Source organism: Podarcis erhardii, assembly GCF_964252035.2.
Source record: "Podarcis erhardii genome assembly, chromosome: 1".
Classification (NCBI taxonomy): Eukaryota; Metazoa; Chordata; class Lepidosauria; order Squamata; family Lacertidae; genus Podarcis; species Podarcis erhardii.
In genome coordinates this window covers 98,630,257-98,643,700 of record NC_138497.1, presented here as the reverse complement: position 1 = coordinate 98,643,700, position 13,444 = coordinate 98,630,257, and the positions used below count along the sequence as shown (strand labels likewise).

The 13,444-nt window shown below is 40.8% G+C and overlaps 1 protein-coding gene across 5 annotated transcripts; it reads left to right on the top strand.

Annotated features, from left to right (window-relative positions):
• The first annotated feature begins 22 nt into the window (after positions 1 to 22).
• MAP3K19 (mitogen-activated protein kinase kinase kinase 19) lies at positions 23 to 11,072 on the top strand. Of its 5 annotated transcripts, none has more exons than XM_081871294.1 (6): positions 23 to 1,652; positions 3,604 to 3,711; positions 4,786 to 7,125; positions 7,687 to 7,827; positions 9,302 to 9,999; positions 10,692 to 11,072. In XM_081871294.1, exons 2-6 carry the CDS (start codon positions 3,694 to 3,696, stop codon positions 10,747 to 10,749), a joined length of 3,255 nt encoding a protein of 1,084 aa, XP_081727420.1. In that variant the 5' UTR covers positions 23 to 1,652; positions 3,604 to 3,693; the 3' UTR covers positions 10,750 to 11,072. The 5 variants fall into 5 exon arrangements, with proteins under 5 accessions (XP_081727420.1, XP_081727418.1, XP_081727419.1 ...); XM_081871292.1 differs by having other exon boundaries at positions 2,022 to 3,711; XM_081871293.1 differs by having other exon boundaries at positions 23 to 2,075.
• The last annotated feature ends 2,372 nt before the right edge of the window (positions 11,073 to 13,444 follow it).

The following is a 13,444-nucleotide window of genomic DNA, read 5'->3' as shown; positions in this document are numbered from 1 at the left end:
GGAGCTTGCGCGGTGTGACTTGTCCGGACGGCCAGCAGCGAGTGGGGTATCCCGAGCGGGGTCTCTTGTCAAAAGATAAATGAAAAAGGGAGAGGGGTATCTTGCCTAAGGAAAGATGCCCCGTCCTCCCCGCTCGCTGTGGTTCGCCACACCGACTTCAAATCCGAAGCGCCCTGTTGTTGTTGTGATTCTGGGTCTCCTGAATTTCTCCTGACATGTTAAGATTTTTACACGGAAGGTTTCGTTCTGGCATAGTTTGTTCTGGCTAGAGAACCATTTTGTCATGGATTATTGTTATTATCATCATCATCATCATTGGTCCCTTACCTTTCCCGTCCCTACCTGGCCACAGTGATCCATGCGACAGCCACCTCCAGGCTTGACTACTGTAATTCGCTCTACGCGGGGCTGCCCTTGAAGCTGTCCCAGAAACTCCAGCAGGTGCAGAATGCTGCAGCGAGGCTCCTCATGGTGTCTCTGCCATGGGAGCATATTCACCCAGTGCTTTTCCAGTTGCACTGGCTCCCAGTGGAGTACAGGGTCAGATTTAAGGCGCTGGTTTTGACCTTTAAAGCCCTTCACAGCCTAGGACCCTCGTACCTACGGGACTGCCTCTCCCGGTATGCGCCACGGAGAGCCTAAAGATCCATAAATAGCAACACCCTAGTGGTACCGGACCCTAAGGAAGTTAGATTAGCTTCAACCAGAGCCAGGGCATTTTCAACACTGGCTCCGGCCTGGTGGAACGCTCTGCCTCATGAGACCAGGGCCCTGCAGGATCTGATTTCTTTCCGCAGGGCCTGTAAGACAGAGTTGTTCTGCCTGGCCTTTGGCTTGGAGCCAATTTGATTCCCTCCCCCTCTTTCTTTTTTCTTTTTCCTTTCTCCTCCTGTGATGAGGCTGCATTTTAATATTTTAATGTTTCAATATTTTAATGTTGTATTTTAATCTTGTTTTTAAGTTGTATTCATTCAACTTGCTTTTATTGTTTTTATTATTGCTTGTTAGCCACCCTGAACCTGGCCTTGGCTGGGGAGGGCAGGGTATAAATAAAATTTATTATTATTATTATTATCATCATCATCATGCAGAAATTATTAAGTGCAGCCTAAACCCTGGTTAATTAAAAAATAATAATCATGGGAGAGATTTGGTCATAAAGCCAGGTTTACCTTACATCCATACCCATCCTAACAGATTGCCCGGAACCTGGGTGGTCCTTTGCTGCCGCATTTCAGCATTTGATTGTCATTTGTAAAATGAGAAGAACGGAGAGTAAGATGAGCGTGGTGCACCTCTGAAGTGCTGCAAAAAAAATTGTAGTTTACTTTGGCTCCAATCCAGAGAGTGTTTGCACTGGTGGAGCAAATCAGTTGGAGATGTGGGTTTCTTACATTTGTTTTCCCAGCCAGCTGAGTCTGCTTGACTGGCAATTCACCATACAAAATGCCCCAAGGAGAGTTGCCTTGGCGACAGCCTGTAAACTAAACAGTCTGAATGTAGCTCTGTACATGGGATGGGGGTAGGGAGACTGAAGCAGAAATCATTCAGTGGGGTCTGCAGTCAAGGCCAGAACACTGGGAGTCCTATACACCTGGGGAACTATAAGCTAACATGCTTGGAGTGTCATTGTTGGGAGAAGCAAAGTGCAGGTAAGCCAGAACCACAGTGTTACTTCATTTTTTATTTTGTTTCCTCTTTTTCGCATATGAAGTTCAGTGGGTTACAGATGATATGAGCACATTTTACTGCAGTGGTATTAGCTAATTGAATTTTGCACTTTTTGTGTTAATGACACAATTGGGAGTCCAATTTGTATATGAATCAGTGTTGGACTAAATTCATATTATGCATCAGTTGGTGGCAGGGATTTATAAATGAGTGGAAGACCAGCATACTTTAACATAATTCTTTCTTCCTCATATTGCACTCCACCACCAGATGACTGGGCTCTGTCCCTTTAACCTTCACTCTGGATATATGGACTTCATTCTTCATCACAAAGCTCCTCTCTTCCTCAGTTCATGAGGCTCATGGATGCAAGTCCATGTTGTTGTGCCAGGTGTGAATCTTGAGTGAGTTCTTGCTCTTGACTAGTTAAAGACTACTGACTTAGAAGATGAATGGAAAAAAATATTTGAAAGCAGAAGTTACAGCACTGGATTTGCTACCCTAGACTTTTGCAGACAATTTAAGCAACATTAGTTGCTTTAAGAAAACAAACATATGCATGCATTAAAGACGGCAATGGAAAATATTTTAACATTCTATTTTTATAAAGCTTAATTAAAGCATCCCTCTCATGCAAAAAGGCCATAGATAATTAAAAATGAAAGTCCTGGTGAACAAGCAGTGTTTTTGCATGGCGCCTAAGATATGTAAGTTTGGCACCAGGCAAGCTTCCCTGGCGACAGCCTTCCACAAATGGGGAGACACCACTAGCCCATTCTCATGTTACCACTCTCTGGACCTCCCATGGAGGGGGCACATGAAGAAGGGCATCAGATGATGATCACAGGGTCAAGACTGGTTCATATGTAGGGGGAGGCAGTCTCTGAGGTATTGGGGTCCTGAGCCACATAAAGCTTTATAGGTCAAAACCAGCACTTTGAATTGCTCCCAGAAACGAATTAGTAGCCAGTGCAGTCAGGCCAGGATTGGTGTGGTGAGCTCAGACTATTTTGCCCTGGTGAACAGCCTGGCTGCTGAGTTCTGCACCAGCTTAAGTTGCCAAGCTATTATCAAAGGTATGTAGAAAATAATCCAATAATCTAACCTAAAGGTTACAAGAACATGGACAACAGAAGTTAGGCTATCCCTGTCCTGATAGAAGCATAGCTGGGCCACCAGCTGAAGCTGATGGTAGGCACTCTGTGCCACCAAGGGCCTCAAGCAACACCAATGGATCTAAGAAGTACCTCTAAGCTACATACCTGCACTTTCAGAGGAGGTGTGACCCCATCAACTTTACACAGTTTCCACTTCATAAACGTGGAAGTGGTTTACCATAGGACCTAAAAAAAAAAGACACTCAATAGCACCTCCCAAAACTAGATCAAAAAGATAAAAACAAATCTATATAACTATATAAAACTGAACAGTGTACAAAACAATATTAAGAGTCAAAGTCCAGTAAAGTGTGGGTAACGTACAAGCTTTTAAGGAGTGGGTGAAAGTTATTACTGCCTTTGCCCAAGGAAGTGCATTCCAGAGGGCGAGCTTAGAGCTTAAAAGACCAACTTCAATATGGTCACCAAGGGACAATCTGCTGGTCATGTAATAACCAGCAGGATATCCTCAAAAAATCTTAAAGATCAGTTTAGTTCAGTAGATCACATTTATGACATTTTCTGATTCAGCTGTTACAGAGAAATAGATCTGGGTGTCATCAGCATACATTACTAATGAGTGCCCCCAGCATATTGTTTTATAATTTTAAAAGTTTTTTCTAAATTAATAAATTATTGTTACCACCTGTAATCTGCAACCTCCTTTCATGTAATCATACAATTAAATGACACTGTAGGGTTAGTGGCTTTGCTCAGGAAAGAGGAGGATGCACTGCTCTGGGTAACCATAGTAATTAGAAAGCTCTTTGTGTAGTTGATCACCATATGTAGGGAAAACAGATGTCATCTGCAGACAGAGTACGGATGATGCCCCAGCCACAGTTAATACAAGTGAGAGAGCCAGATGACTTCAAATACTTTTGTAAGTAAGCATACATGTTAATTTATTTTTCTCTTTATTTAGCCAATTATTTCAATCATCTGATTGGAAGAAAGTTCCAAAGTTGGTGTTTTCTTTTTTTTAATTAGCAACATTGTGACAGTTATCTCAAGAGAAGGGAATAGGCTAATTTCCTATACTTAATAATTTCCTCCCTCACTTCCTCTCCTCATAAAAGTGACTGAGAAAAGTAAACCCTGAGCATAGTGTGATGCTTTCGCATCTCTAAAGGGCTAGATTCAAGGCAAGTTTATGGTCTATGAAGAACCTCTATCTGTTAGGATGAATCAGCAGCAGGCAAGATAGATCAATAACTTTTCTATGGTATAACGACCCAAGTATTAAACTGCAGATTAAGTTGTACTGTTAAAGCACAAAGATAATGCTGCAGGAGGCAGCAACCCTATACGCCAGATGGCTGGCAAAGAAGACAAAAGTCAGGTCAATTCACAATACAAAGTTTTGGCTAATTATGTTCTAGCAAAATTATAATATGTAAGACGAACAATAAGACAAATACAGTTAATTTCCAGTCTTAGCAGAACATCAAAAAAAAAAAGAAAAAGAACATGGGAAGAAATAAAACAAAGAAAGGTAGTACAAAACTCTTGCCACAAGCCTGCTCAGTCCTTTGGAACCCAATCCATATCACTTTGCTTTCACATATTAATATGCTTTCATATTAAGACTAAAGGGTAAAACAAAGGCAGAAAAATTGTTGGGGGAGAGAAAGAGTTTAGAATGGAGTCACCCTCTGCTCTCTCTCACTCCCTCTCTCTCCCCCTTCTCCACTGTCTGTATAGATGGGTGACTCCATTCTGTATACATGAGTGACTCCATTCTAAACTATATGTCTGATGCAAGGCTTAAGAAGTAAAACTGAGTATTAGCACTACATTATTATTATTATTATTATTATTATTATTATTATTATTACCCCATCCATCTGGCTTGTTTCTCCAGCCACCCTTATTGAGTGGTATCCATGCTTGAACTCATTTAAAAACTTCCTAAACAATACTGATTCATTAAAAGGTGTTTTTTCTAAACTTCCAGCTCAACCTATCACCACCAGTGGCATTTCATCCTATAAGAATGGTGCAGCTTCCTCCTTTAGAAGACAAAGCCAATAAAAATGCTGATTGTAATAATCTGCCCAATATTTTGAACCACTATTCCCTTCCTACGAAGCATACTGACCCTCAGTCTGAGGACCAGAATCACAAAATTATAACAGATGGCTTCACCGTCCTTGGAGATCCACACTCAGTCACCCTGGATAACTGTCATATGACCTTTCGATATTCCAAAGCCCAAGAAACTGAACCGCAGTTTGAGTGCAGCAGATATGGAGCAGATATAGGAAATGAAGTATCCAGTGGTGAAATGCATCAGGTTTTGGCAACCTTTGAGAGTTTAAGTATTACAAGCAAAGACTGTAGTTTTGACCATCCTGATGGTTACTTCAGCCAAAGCAAAGTAGTACATACAGCAGAAAAATATGAATGTTCTCCTTTGGGACATCAAGATAGTTCCAAAGCTAAAAACTGGGGAAAATATTTTGCAAAGAGGAGTGGCAGCCCTAAGCTACAGTCAAGTAAAGCAGAATCATCAGAGGTGAAACCAGATCTGAACGAACGTACAAAAAATACTATGAATATTGAACCAGGAAATACTGATATGGATTCAAGTCTGCAAAGGGAGGTTACAGAACATCATGCTTCAGTGATTACTATTCCTAATACTTTGATGGATCTTGAACAATCTGAAAGCAGTATTTGTACAGCAATCAACCTGGGAATGATGGAAAATGTCACTGTGTCTGAAGCTGCTGAAAGCAATATTATGAAAGCAACTCCCATTAGCCATATTACAATATCTAGCCATGAACCAGATCAGATCTCCCATGTTTCTAGACACTCCGCTCAAAGAAAGAGCATGCCAACTAACTTAAGCCACAGCTTCAACGTATTTGCTCATAAAGGGAGTGAAAATTTTAAAGTAAACAGCAACAGAACCACCTTGGCTCTAAAGACTAGTGTGTGTACCAAGATGCCTCAAGATTTTATTCTTTGGGGCAAGAGTTCTATCCAACACCATGCTAACAAGGTAAAGAATCCCACTTCTCATTCTCAAGGACTAGGATTGTCTCATGCAAAGACTGGGGTTTCCTCAAAGCTTCAGAAGAAACACCTTCAGCAGGAGAAATGCCGCTTCGGTCAAAGCAGTCAGAAACCCCCAAAGCAGATGCTCCCCAGCAATTCCAAACATTTTCCTGGCTCAGGAGAAACCATCACTCCTTTTCCTGTAAGACAAGCACAGTCTTCCGTAGACTTTGTAGACCTGAAGTACAGTGACATGTTCAAGGAAATAAATTCAAGTGACAAAGGTCCTGGCATTTATGAAATGTTTGGAACTCCAGCATATTCCAGGGAGCCTAATGGCTGTGAAAACAGTTCCTGCAGGAATGTGCACTCTGCTCCAGCTGGGAGGCGCACTGCAATGAAACATAAATATAACCATCTCAGTGCAAAGAAGAGTGGCAGAATAAGAAATGCCCAGAAGAAAACATGCCCCAAATCACACAAGAATTCCCTTGGCATTAAACAGAAGGAGGATTTGGGGCAAAGAGGGGTATCTGGGTTAGAGGGTTGCTGTCAGAAGCAGAAGGAAAGTGTGATTGGCCCTAAAACAGAAGGGCAAATAAAGAGTGCAGCACCATTTCATGAAGATGATGATCAGCAGCTGCCAATTCCTACCGAGTTTACTCTACCAGCTCAACAAAATGAAATCATTCCTAATTCAAATTTGTCAACTATTGAAGAAGTCTCATTGGATCACACTTCAGAGGCTGGCGATGCTTTCATTAGTAAAGCATTTGCTATCAATGTTCAGGAATTACTTTGGCCGAAGGTTAAAGTTCATGCAGAATATGCTCCTTTCTTAAACTATGCAAAAGATACAAATGAACATATAAATGTAGCACAGAACAAAAGTTTAATGCAGGCGAAAATTGGATCAACTGCTTGCCTTGAGGATCTGGATGCAAATCAGGTTTTGTTCTGTGATGATAGTCAAAGGAACCCCCCTGCACTATGTTTTCCAAACAGAGTAAACTCACCTCCTGCACAAAGCCCACGAGTTGAAAAAGTTGGTTTATCAACTGAACGGACTTGCCTTCCTGCAAACTCTGTTTCCCAGGAATATCCAAACATCCTGATCTGCCGTGAAGAAATAACTGAAGACTTGTTTTGTTGTTCTGTATCTGAGCTGCTCTCTCTCGATAGAGCAGATGGCAACCGTTCGAGAATAGCTACAAAAAATGCAGATACTGTGGTACAAAATGGAAACACTGAGAGTAAAGGAAACAGCGCAGAAAGTGTTAGAAATTGTAAGGTAATTATTGAAGTATTTATATGTATATTCAATAGCAATAGAACAGTGAAAGCCAGTCAAATATTTAAAATATGTTGTGCCTTGAGATCTAGGACTCAATTTCTTACCATTCAGAAATCCTTCAGGTAATCTTGGGCAACTCTTTATTTTCAGCCTCAGCTTTCCATTTGTAAATAGCAATCAGAACAAAATAATTGTACTGCTGGATCAAACCAATGCCCATCTAGTCCAGATGTCTCTTACTTTGACAAGCACACCAAGAAGGTAATGGTTTTCCTCTGCTCTCTCCAGCATGTGGTACTCAGAGGTACACCATCTCTATAAGTGAAGGTCCGTTTAAGTATTCTGTGCTAACAGCACTCAGTAGATCCAACCACCAAGTTACTGTAAATAGCAGCAATCTTTATCTCAAGACTGCTGTGATAAGAGTTTTTGTCTCTCTCTCAGGAAAGAAATAAGGTCTATTCAACATACCATATAAATGACCCTGATCTCAAGCCTCTCTTTGCATTATTTCTCATTCAGCATGTTCTGGTTTGCTCTTCTGTCCCCTTTTTACAGGATTTTTCTCCAGATTTCCTGGAATCCAGTAAAGAAAATAGATTTCTAAATGTGGTTACATTTTCCGAAAACAATGTAGCTAGTGAAGGACCTATCCTGTGGACCAAAGGTGAAATCCTTGGAAAAGGAGCCTATGGCACAGTAAGTTACATGGGGAGTATATATAAAACCCCTGTTATCTCAAAGTGTATTCACTGTATCAGTGGCGTAGCGTGGGTTATCAGCACCCGGGGCAAGGCAAGTAATTTGCGCCCCCTAACCCGTGGATTTTAGTAGGGGCAGAGAGCTGCGAGTGTGAGCGCCCCCCCCCCAGAAGTTGCGCCCGGTGCGGCTGGCCCCCCCTGCACCCCCCACGCTACACCACTGCACTGTATCTCCCAAAGGACATTTTAGCATCAATAAACCTTGCTCAATCCTAATTACAATTCCAGTCCTTCTAAACAAGCACACATCCCCCCAATATGGTGTCCTCCAAATGTTTTGCACTACAACTCCCATCAGCCCAGCAATATACTGGCTTCTAAGCATAAAGTAAATAATGTACAATTGTGGGTGTTGTTAATCCACCACAATTGCATCCCTGATTAAAGCTGCTTTACTTTCTCTAAAGGAAATCAAGTGGGCTTTGTGTCATGGGACTAGATAGGACAAAATCTTATCTGAACAGACTTCCAAATGTGCATTTCAGGAAGCCATCTAAACCTCTGGGTGAACCACAAAATTGGTGAGAACCGTGAAGGAGTCTGCCAGGGCAGGCGGGAGGAGGCACTGTGGGTAGTATCCAGTGTCCTCATTCTCTTAGCGGAATAATTTACATTTGGAGAATGGAACTGCTCCCTCTCTTCCACCAGAAAGTGTACACCCCATACTCTTCACAAATCTGCTTGGAGGATGGTGAGGGAAACCCGAGAACAAATTTAGCAGGTGCACAGGGAAGAAAAGGGTGTTCAGTTATGCAGTGGCAACTCCTATAAAGCAAACATGGGAGTTAAGCAGGCCTGAGTGTGGTCAGAGCTTAGATGGAAAGACCACCTATGAAGCCTGCGTATGCCTCACTGAATTTTATGATGGAAGAAAGGTTGGCCTTGGGTTATTTACTGCCAATGTCTTCATAGCTTTCAGATGAGGGCACTCACTAAAAGCCCTGCATGACAAACACTAGTGAGGTGGCCTTTAAATACTGTGGGTTGGATTTGAAAGTGCCTCTTTTGCTCATGGAAGAACTATTATTGCTCACACAGAATATTTTTTGTGATCAGAAGGGCTTAAGTATGAACTGGGCTGTCTCTTCTTTAGCAGAAGAGTATACCAGAAGCCGATTCTCTCAGACTTTGGAATATGATTTTTTTTTTTTTGTGGGGCAACCAATTTTCATTAATATGTTGTTGATGTTTTTACTATTATTGTAGTATTTTATGTGGTAAATTACCTTGTCATATTTTCTATGGAAATAAATGAATACCAGATATAACTGCAGACATAATTTAAGCAGGATGAGTTATAATGTATTTAAATTAGATGCATGAGAACAGCATGTGTGAGTACATATAAATGTGTGTGCACACAGGAATGTATCTGTAGTTCCACTACCAAAATAGACATGTTTAATTTTTAGGTTTATTGTGGACTTACAAGCCAAGGACATTTAATAGCTGTGAAACAAGTAGCACTGAGTACCTGTGACCAAATTGGGACTGAGAAGGAATATCAGAAACTGCAATACGAAGTTGAGATTTTGAAAAATCTAACACACATCAACATTGTAGGGTACCTGGGAACAAGTTTAGAAGACAACATAGTGAGTATCTTCATGGAATTTGTTCCAGGTGGTTCCATTTCCAGTATTATTCATCGATTTGGGCCATTGCCTGAAATAGTGTTTTGTAAATATACGAAACAGATTCTACAAGGGGTTGCATACTTGCATGAAAACTGTGTGGTCCACAGAGATATTAAAGGCAACAACGTCATGCTGATGCCCAATGGTGTTATCAAGCTCATAGACTTTGGATGTGCAAAGCGTTTAGCCTATGTAAGTCTGACTGATGCCCACAGTGAACCACTGAAATCAGTGCATGGCACTCCTTATTGGATGGCACCAGAAGTGATAAAAGAATCTGGCTATGGGAGAAAATCAGACATCTGGAGCATTGGCTGCACTGTATTTGAGATGGCCACAGGAAAACCACCACTGGCTTCCATGGATAGGATAGCAGCCATGTTTTATATTGGTGCTCACAGGGGAATCATGCCTTCCTTACCCAACCATTGCTCGCCAAAAGCAGCAGATTTTGTTCATCTGTGTTTCACCAGGTAAGTAGTTATTAATAATAAAAGAGATATTAAATATCTGTAAATATTAAAGAGATATCCTTTTAATCATTATCTTTTCCTTAAGTAAAATGTGTAGTTCAATGAGTTCCTTAAAAAGGTACGGGAAATTGCACCAGGTCTATGGTGTGACACGTAGATGGCAAAAAGGTCCAAGGTCCAGTCTTTGGTACCTGCAGATAGGGGTTGGGAGAGTTCTGCTTGAAATAAGGAAAGGCTGAATATCTCCCTTCCACATGTCTGGGACCATTTGTCCCCTGTAAAAGTGGATAGGAGTATGTTCTGCAACTTTTTTGCAGCAGTGTCTGAAACCTAAAAACTGTCAGACTGGGGTGATGGTACCATTATTTAAGAGAAGAGGCAGAAGCTTTTCTAGCTTCCCCCTTTCTTTTAATAAGAACTAAAGCCTTTTGTCCAGGGCAAAGGCCATAAAACCATTTGAGAACTGTCAGGAATCAAACCCTTAAATGTCAAAATGATCAGAAAGAAGCCCCAATCATTAAAAAAGAATATAAAAGCTCGAGCACAACCTTTTGATGCTCACCTAGTCCCATGAGATAGACAAGTTTTTCAAAAGTAGATTTATTACTAGACAAGTAATAAATCTATGTTGCTGACAGAAGCATTATCAATTACTCACAATAAATATATTTTTTCTATTGTTTTCCAAACAGGGACCAGTATGAGCGACCTACAGCTCTACAATTGCTGCAGCATCCCTTCATGATTTAAAAACCTCGTGAACTTTGCAAAGGCTTCAGTAGATGACAGATTTCCCCCTTACTTATTGAAGAGGTTAAATGAAATTTAACATTTAAACTTTCGGTTTGAGAATGGCTAGGCTATAGTGTGATTGGTATGAAAGCTGTGAAAGTTACAGAGTTGTAAATTCTTGTTTTTCATTTTCAAATATAGACATGATGCAATTTCAGGACGGCAAACTTTGTATCAAAATGTTGTGGCTGTAGAACACTTAATCTCATTTTAAAATTAAAATCAGGCATTTGACATCTTTTGGCTTTCCTACCCCTGCAGTTCATCTCTCCACCCCCCACCCCCCACCCCCACTCAAAGCCTAGGAGCCATGCAACACAATATGAAGTGTGGACAGCTCAGTAGAAGAGACAGGCTGACTGTAATTGCATAAAAGGAGGCTCATCTTAATAGGCAGTGGTTAATCAGCCAGTCATTCAACCACCATGAATGGAAGGCAAAATAGTAATTCCTTTCCCCCTCTACTTCCACGCTAAATCATCTGCAAAAGGTTGAGGGAACTTTGCGGCATTTGAAATGGTGCGGGGAGCTGCAGAGCGCATTGGTGAAAGTTGCCTCCAGTCAACCCTTATTTTTGTGGATGGAATATTCTGGATTCAACCCAAAATAATAATACTGGTACATGAATGCTCAACTTAATAAAATAATCATGCAATTCACTTTTCTGATCAAAGTAGAAAAGAATAAAAGTAACAAGAGATTTTGAAGTGTTGCTTCTCACAACAGAAATGTAAGTCATTGTCTTTTATTATTTTTTTCCACAAAAAAGAAAAGAATTTAATTTCATTTTGATGAAATAAGCCTAGCCTCTGGATGACCAAGTGACATTAATAACAACTGATATTTCCTACCCCTAGATAGGCCATTTAGAGCCATTTTAAATTGTAAATATGCATCCTAGAATAAAAACATACCTGTTTCCAGGCAATGTATGTGCTTTTATCCATAATACAAGGTAACCTTGGGTTCAGCAGTCTCTCAGCTTAACTTGAAGGTTGAGAGGCTATAACAGTATAACCTTTTACTATATTGTCAGGCCTGGTCGTTGTCCTCTTCAGATCACCACACAAATGCTTCTTGTTCTTTTATAACTTTTTATTGCATATTAATAAAACAATCTTATAAACGGTTCTTAACTATTATTCCTCACTTCTTTCAGATACCTTCTGAGCTCTGCTTCTCCGTGACCAGCCACCCTCAAAAGGGCAAAGGCGCCTTTCCCTTCATTTTCCCGCTTTTTTCTAACCTCCTGGCTAGAGCTGGCCTGTATCTCCCCTCCTCCAAATCTGAGCTAGAACTTAACCCTTGCCTTTCCTGTGAACAGCCGGTCCCTCCCTGTTGTTCCTCTTGCTCCCTTCTATTAGATTCACTGCTCCCCTTCCCCCCTTGGGGAATGCTTTCTCCCTCTGAGAAACTGGAAACTTCTAACTCTTCCCTGACATATATTACACTATATCTATCAACAATAATATTACCCAGGAGTTACTTTCCCCTCCCCCTTAGATGTTCTGACATGTGCATAGCTAGATTTTTTTCTTAAATAAATTATGACCTTGGGTTATCCTAATAATCTTACCTGTAATGTAGGCAGATGAACATATGCCCACGTTCTCCTGATTACATATGGTTAATTCAGTACTTCAAACCAATATTGCATTATGGAAATAGGGGTGGGGATTTCACTTCAACATTTCTTTTCCCCTGAGAAAGCCCTATTAAAACATTTTTCTTGAACTTTCAGCCTCAAGCCCAACTACACATACATGGCTACCTTCCCTTTGGAAAGTTAAGGAAGAGGTAGGTGTTCGAGAGCAAGGAATTAGTCCAAGAAACGAAGTTTCTTTCTGAGGTTTGACCAGAGGAGAAAGCAGCAAGTTGTCTGAAGAGGGGGAGAAAGCACCTAAATCAGGCTTCCTCAACCTCAGCCCTCCAGATGTTTTTGGCCTACAACTCCCATGATCCCTAGCTAGCAGGACCAGTGGTCAGGGATAATGGGAATTGTAGTCTTAAAACATCTGAAAGGCCAAGGTTGAGGAAGCCTTATCTAAAATATACCCACCCCATATTGGTACTTTTCAGTTAGTTGCCCAAACTTAAATAGAAGCCACTGAAAGGCAACTCCCAGGGAACTCAAGTTTTTCTATGTATGGGTATTTGGGGAACAGAGTGTAAAGATACCACAAATTATATTGATGTAGTATTAGAATATAATAATAATTTTATAATTTATACCCCACCCATCTGGTTAAAATCCCGTCTTCACACTCATCCTGAAGTTTATAAATGGTCTACAGTATTGCCATAGTTGAGTTTATAGATCTATATAAAATTAAACCACCGAGGGTAGAGGTGAATCTGTTAAGACCTAAGGCAGAGGTATAAAAGTGCAATTTAAATGCCAGAATTCAAAGTGCAGCATTGACTAATCCCTGCATTCAATGGCTATCATGATAGTCCACTCAGCAAATGACAGTAAACTCAATAGTGCATAGCACCACTAATGGGAAACATGACTTGAGGTCCACAAAAACTGGGGCAGCAATTCCACGTATATTTATCACAGAATAAGCACCATGGATTCAGTAGGACTTGCTTCTGAGTAGACATTTATAGATAGGATTGTACCAAGAGTTTTCTTAATGCAACCATATGG

What these genes read in the sequence shown, in the direction of transcription:
- MAP3K19 (XM_081871294.1), top strand. An exon ending in GAAAAGGAGCCTATGGCACA is followed by an intron (nt 7,828 to 9,301) that starts GTAAGTTACATG and finishes TTTAATTTTTAG; the next exon opens with GTTTATTGTGGACTTACAAG. An exon ending in GTTCATCTGTGTTTCACCAG is followed by an intron (nt 10,000 to 10,691) that starts GTAAGTAGTTAT and finishes TTTTCCAAACAG; the next exon opens with GGACCAGTATGAGCGACCTA.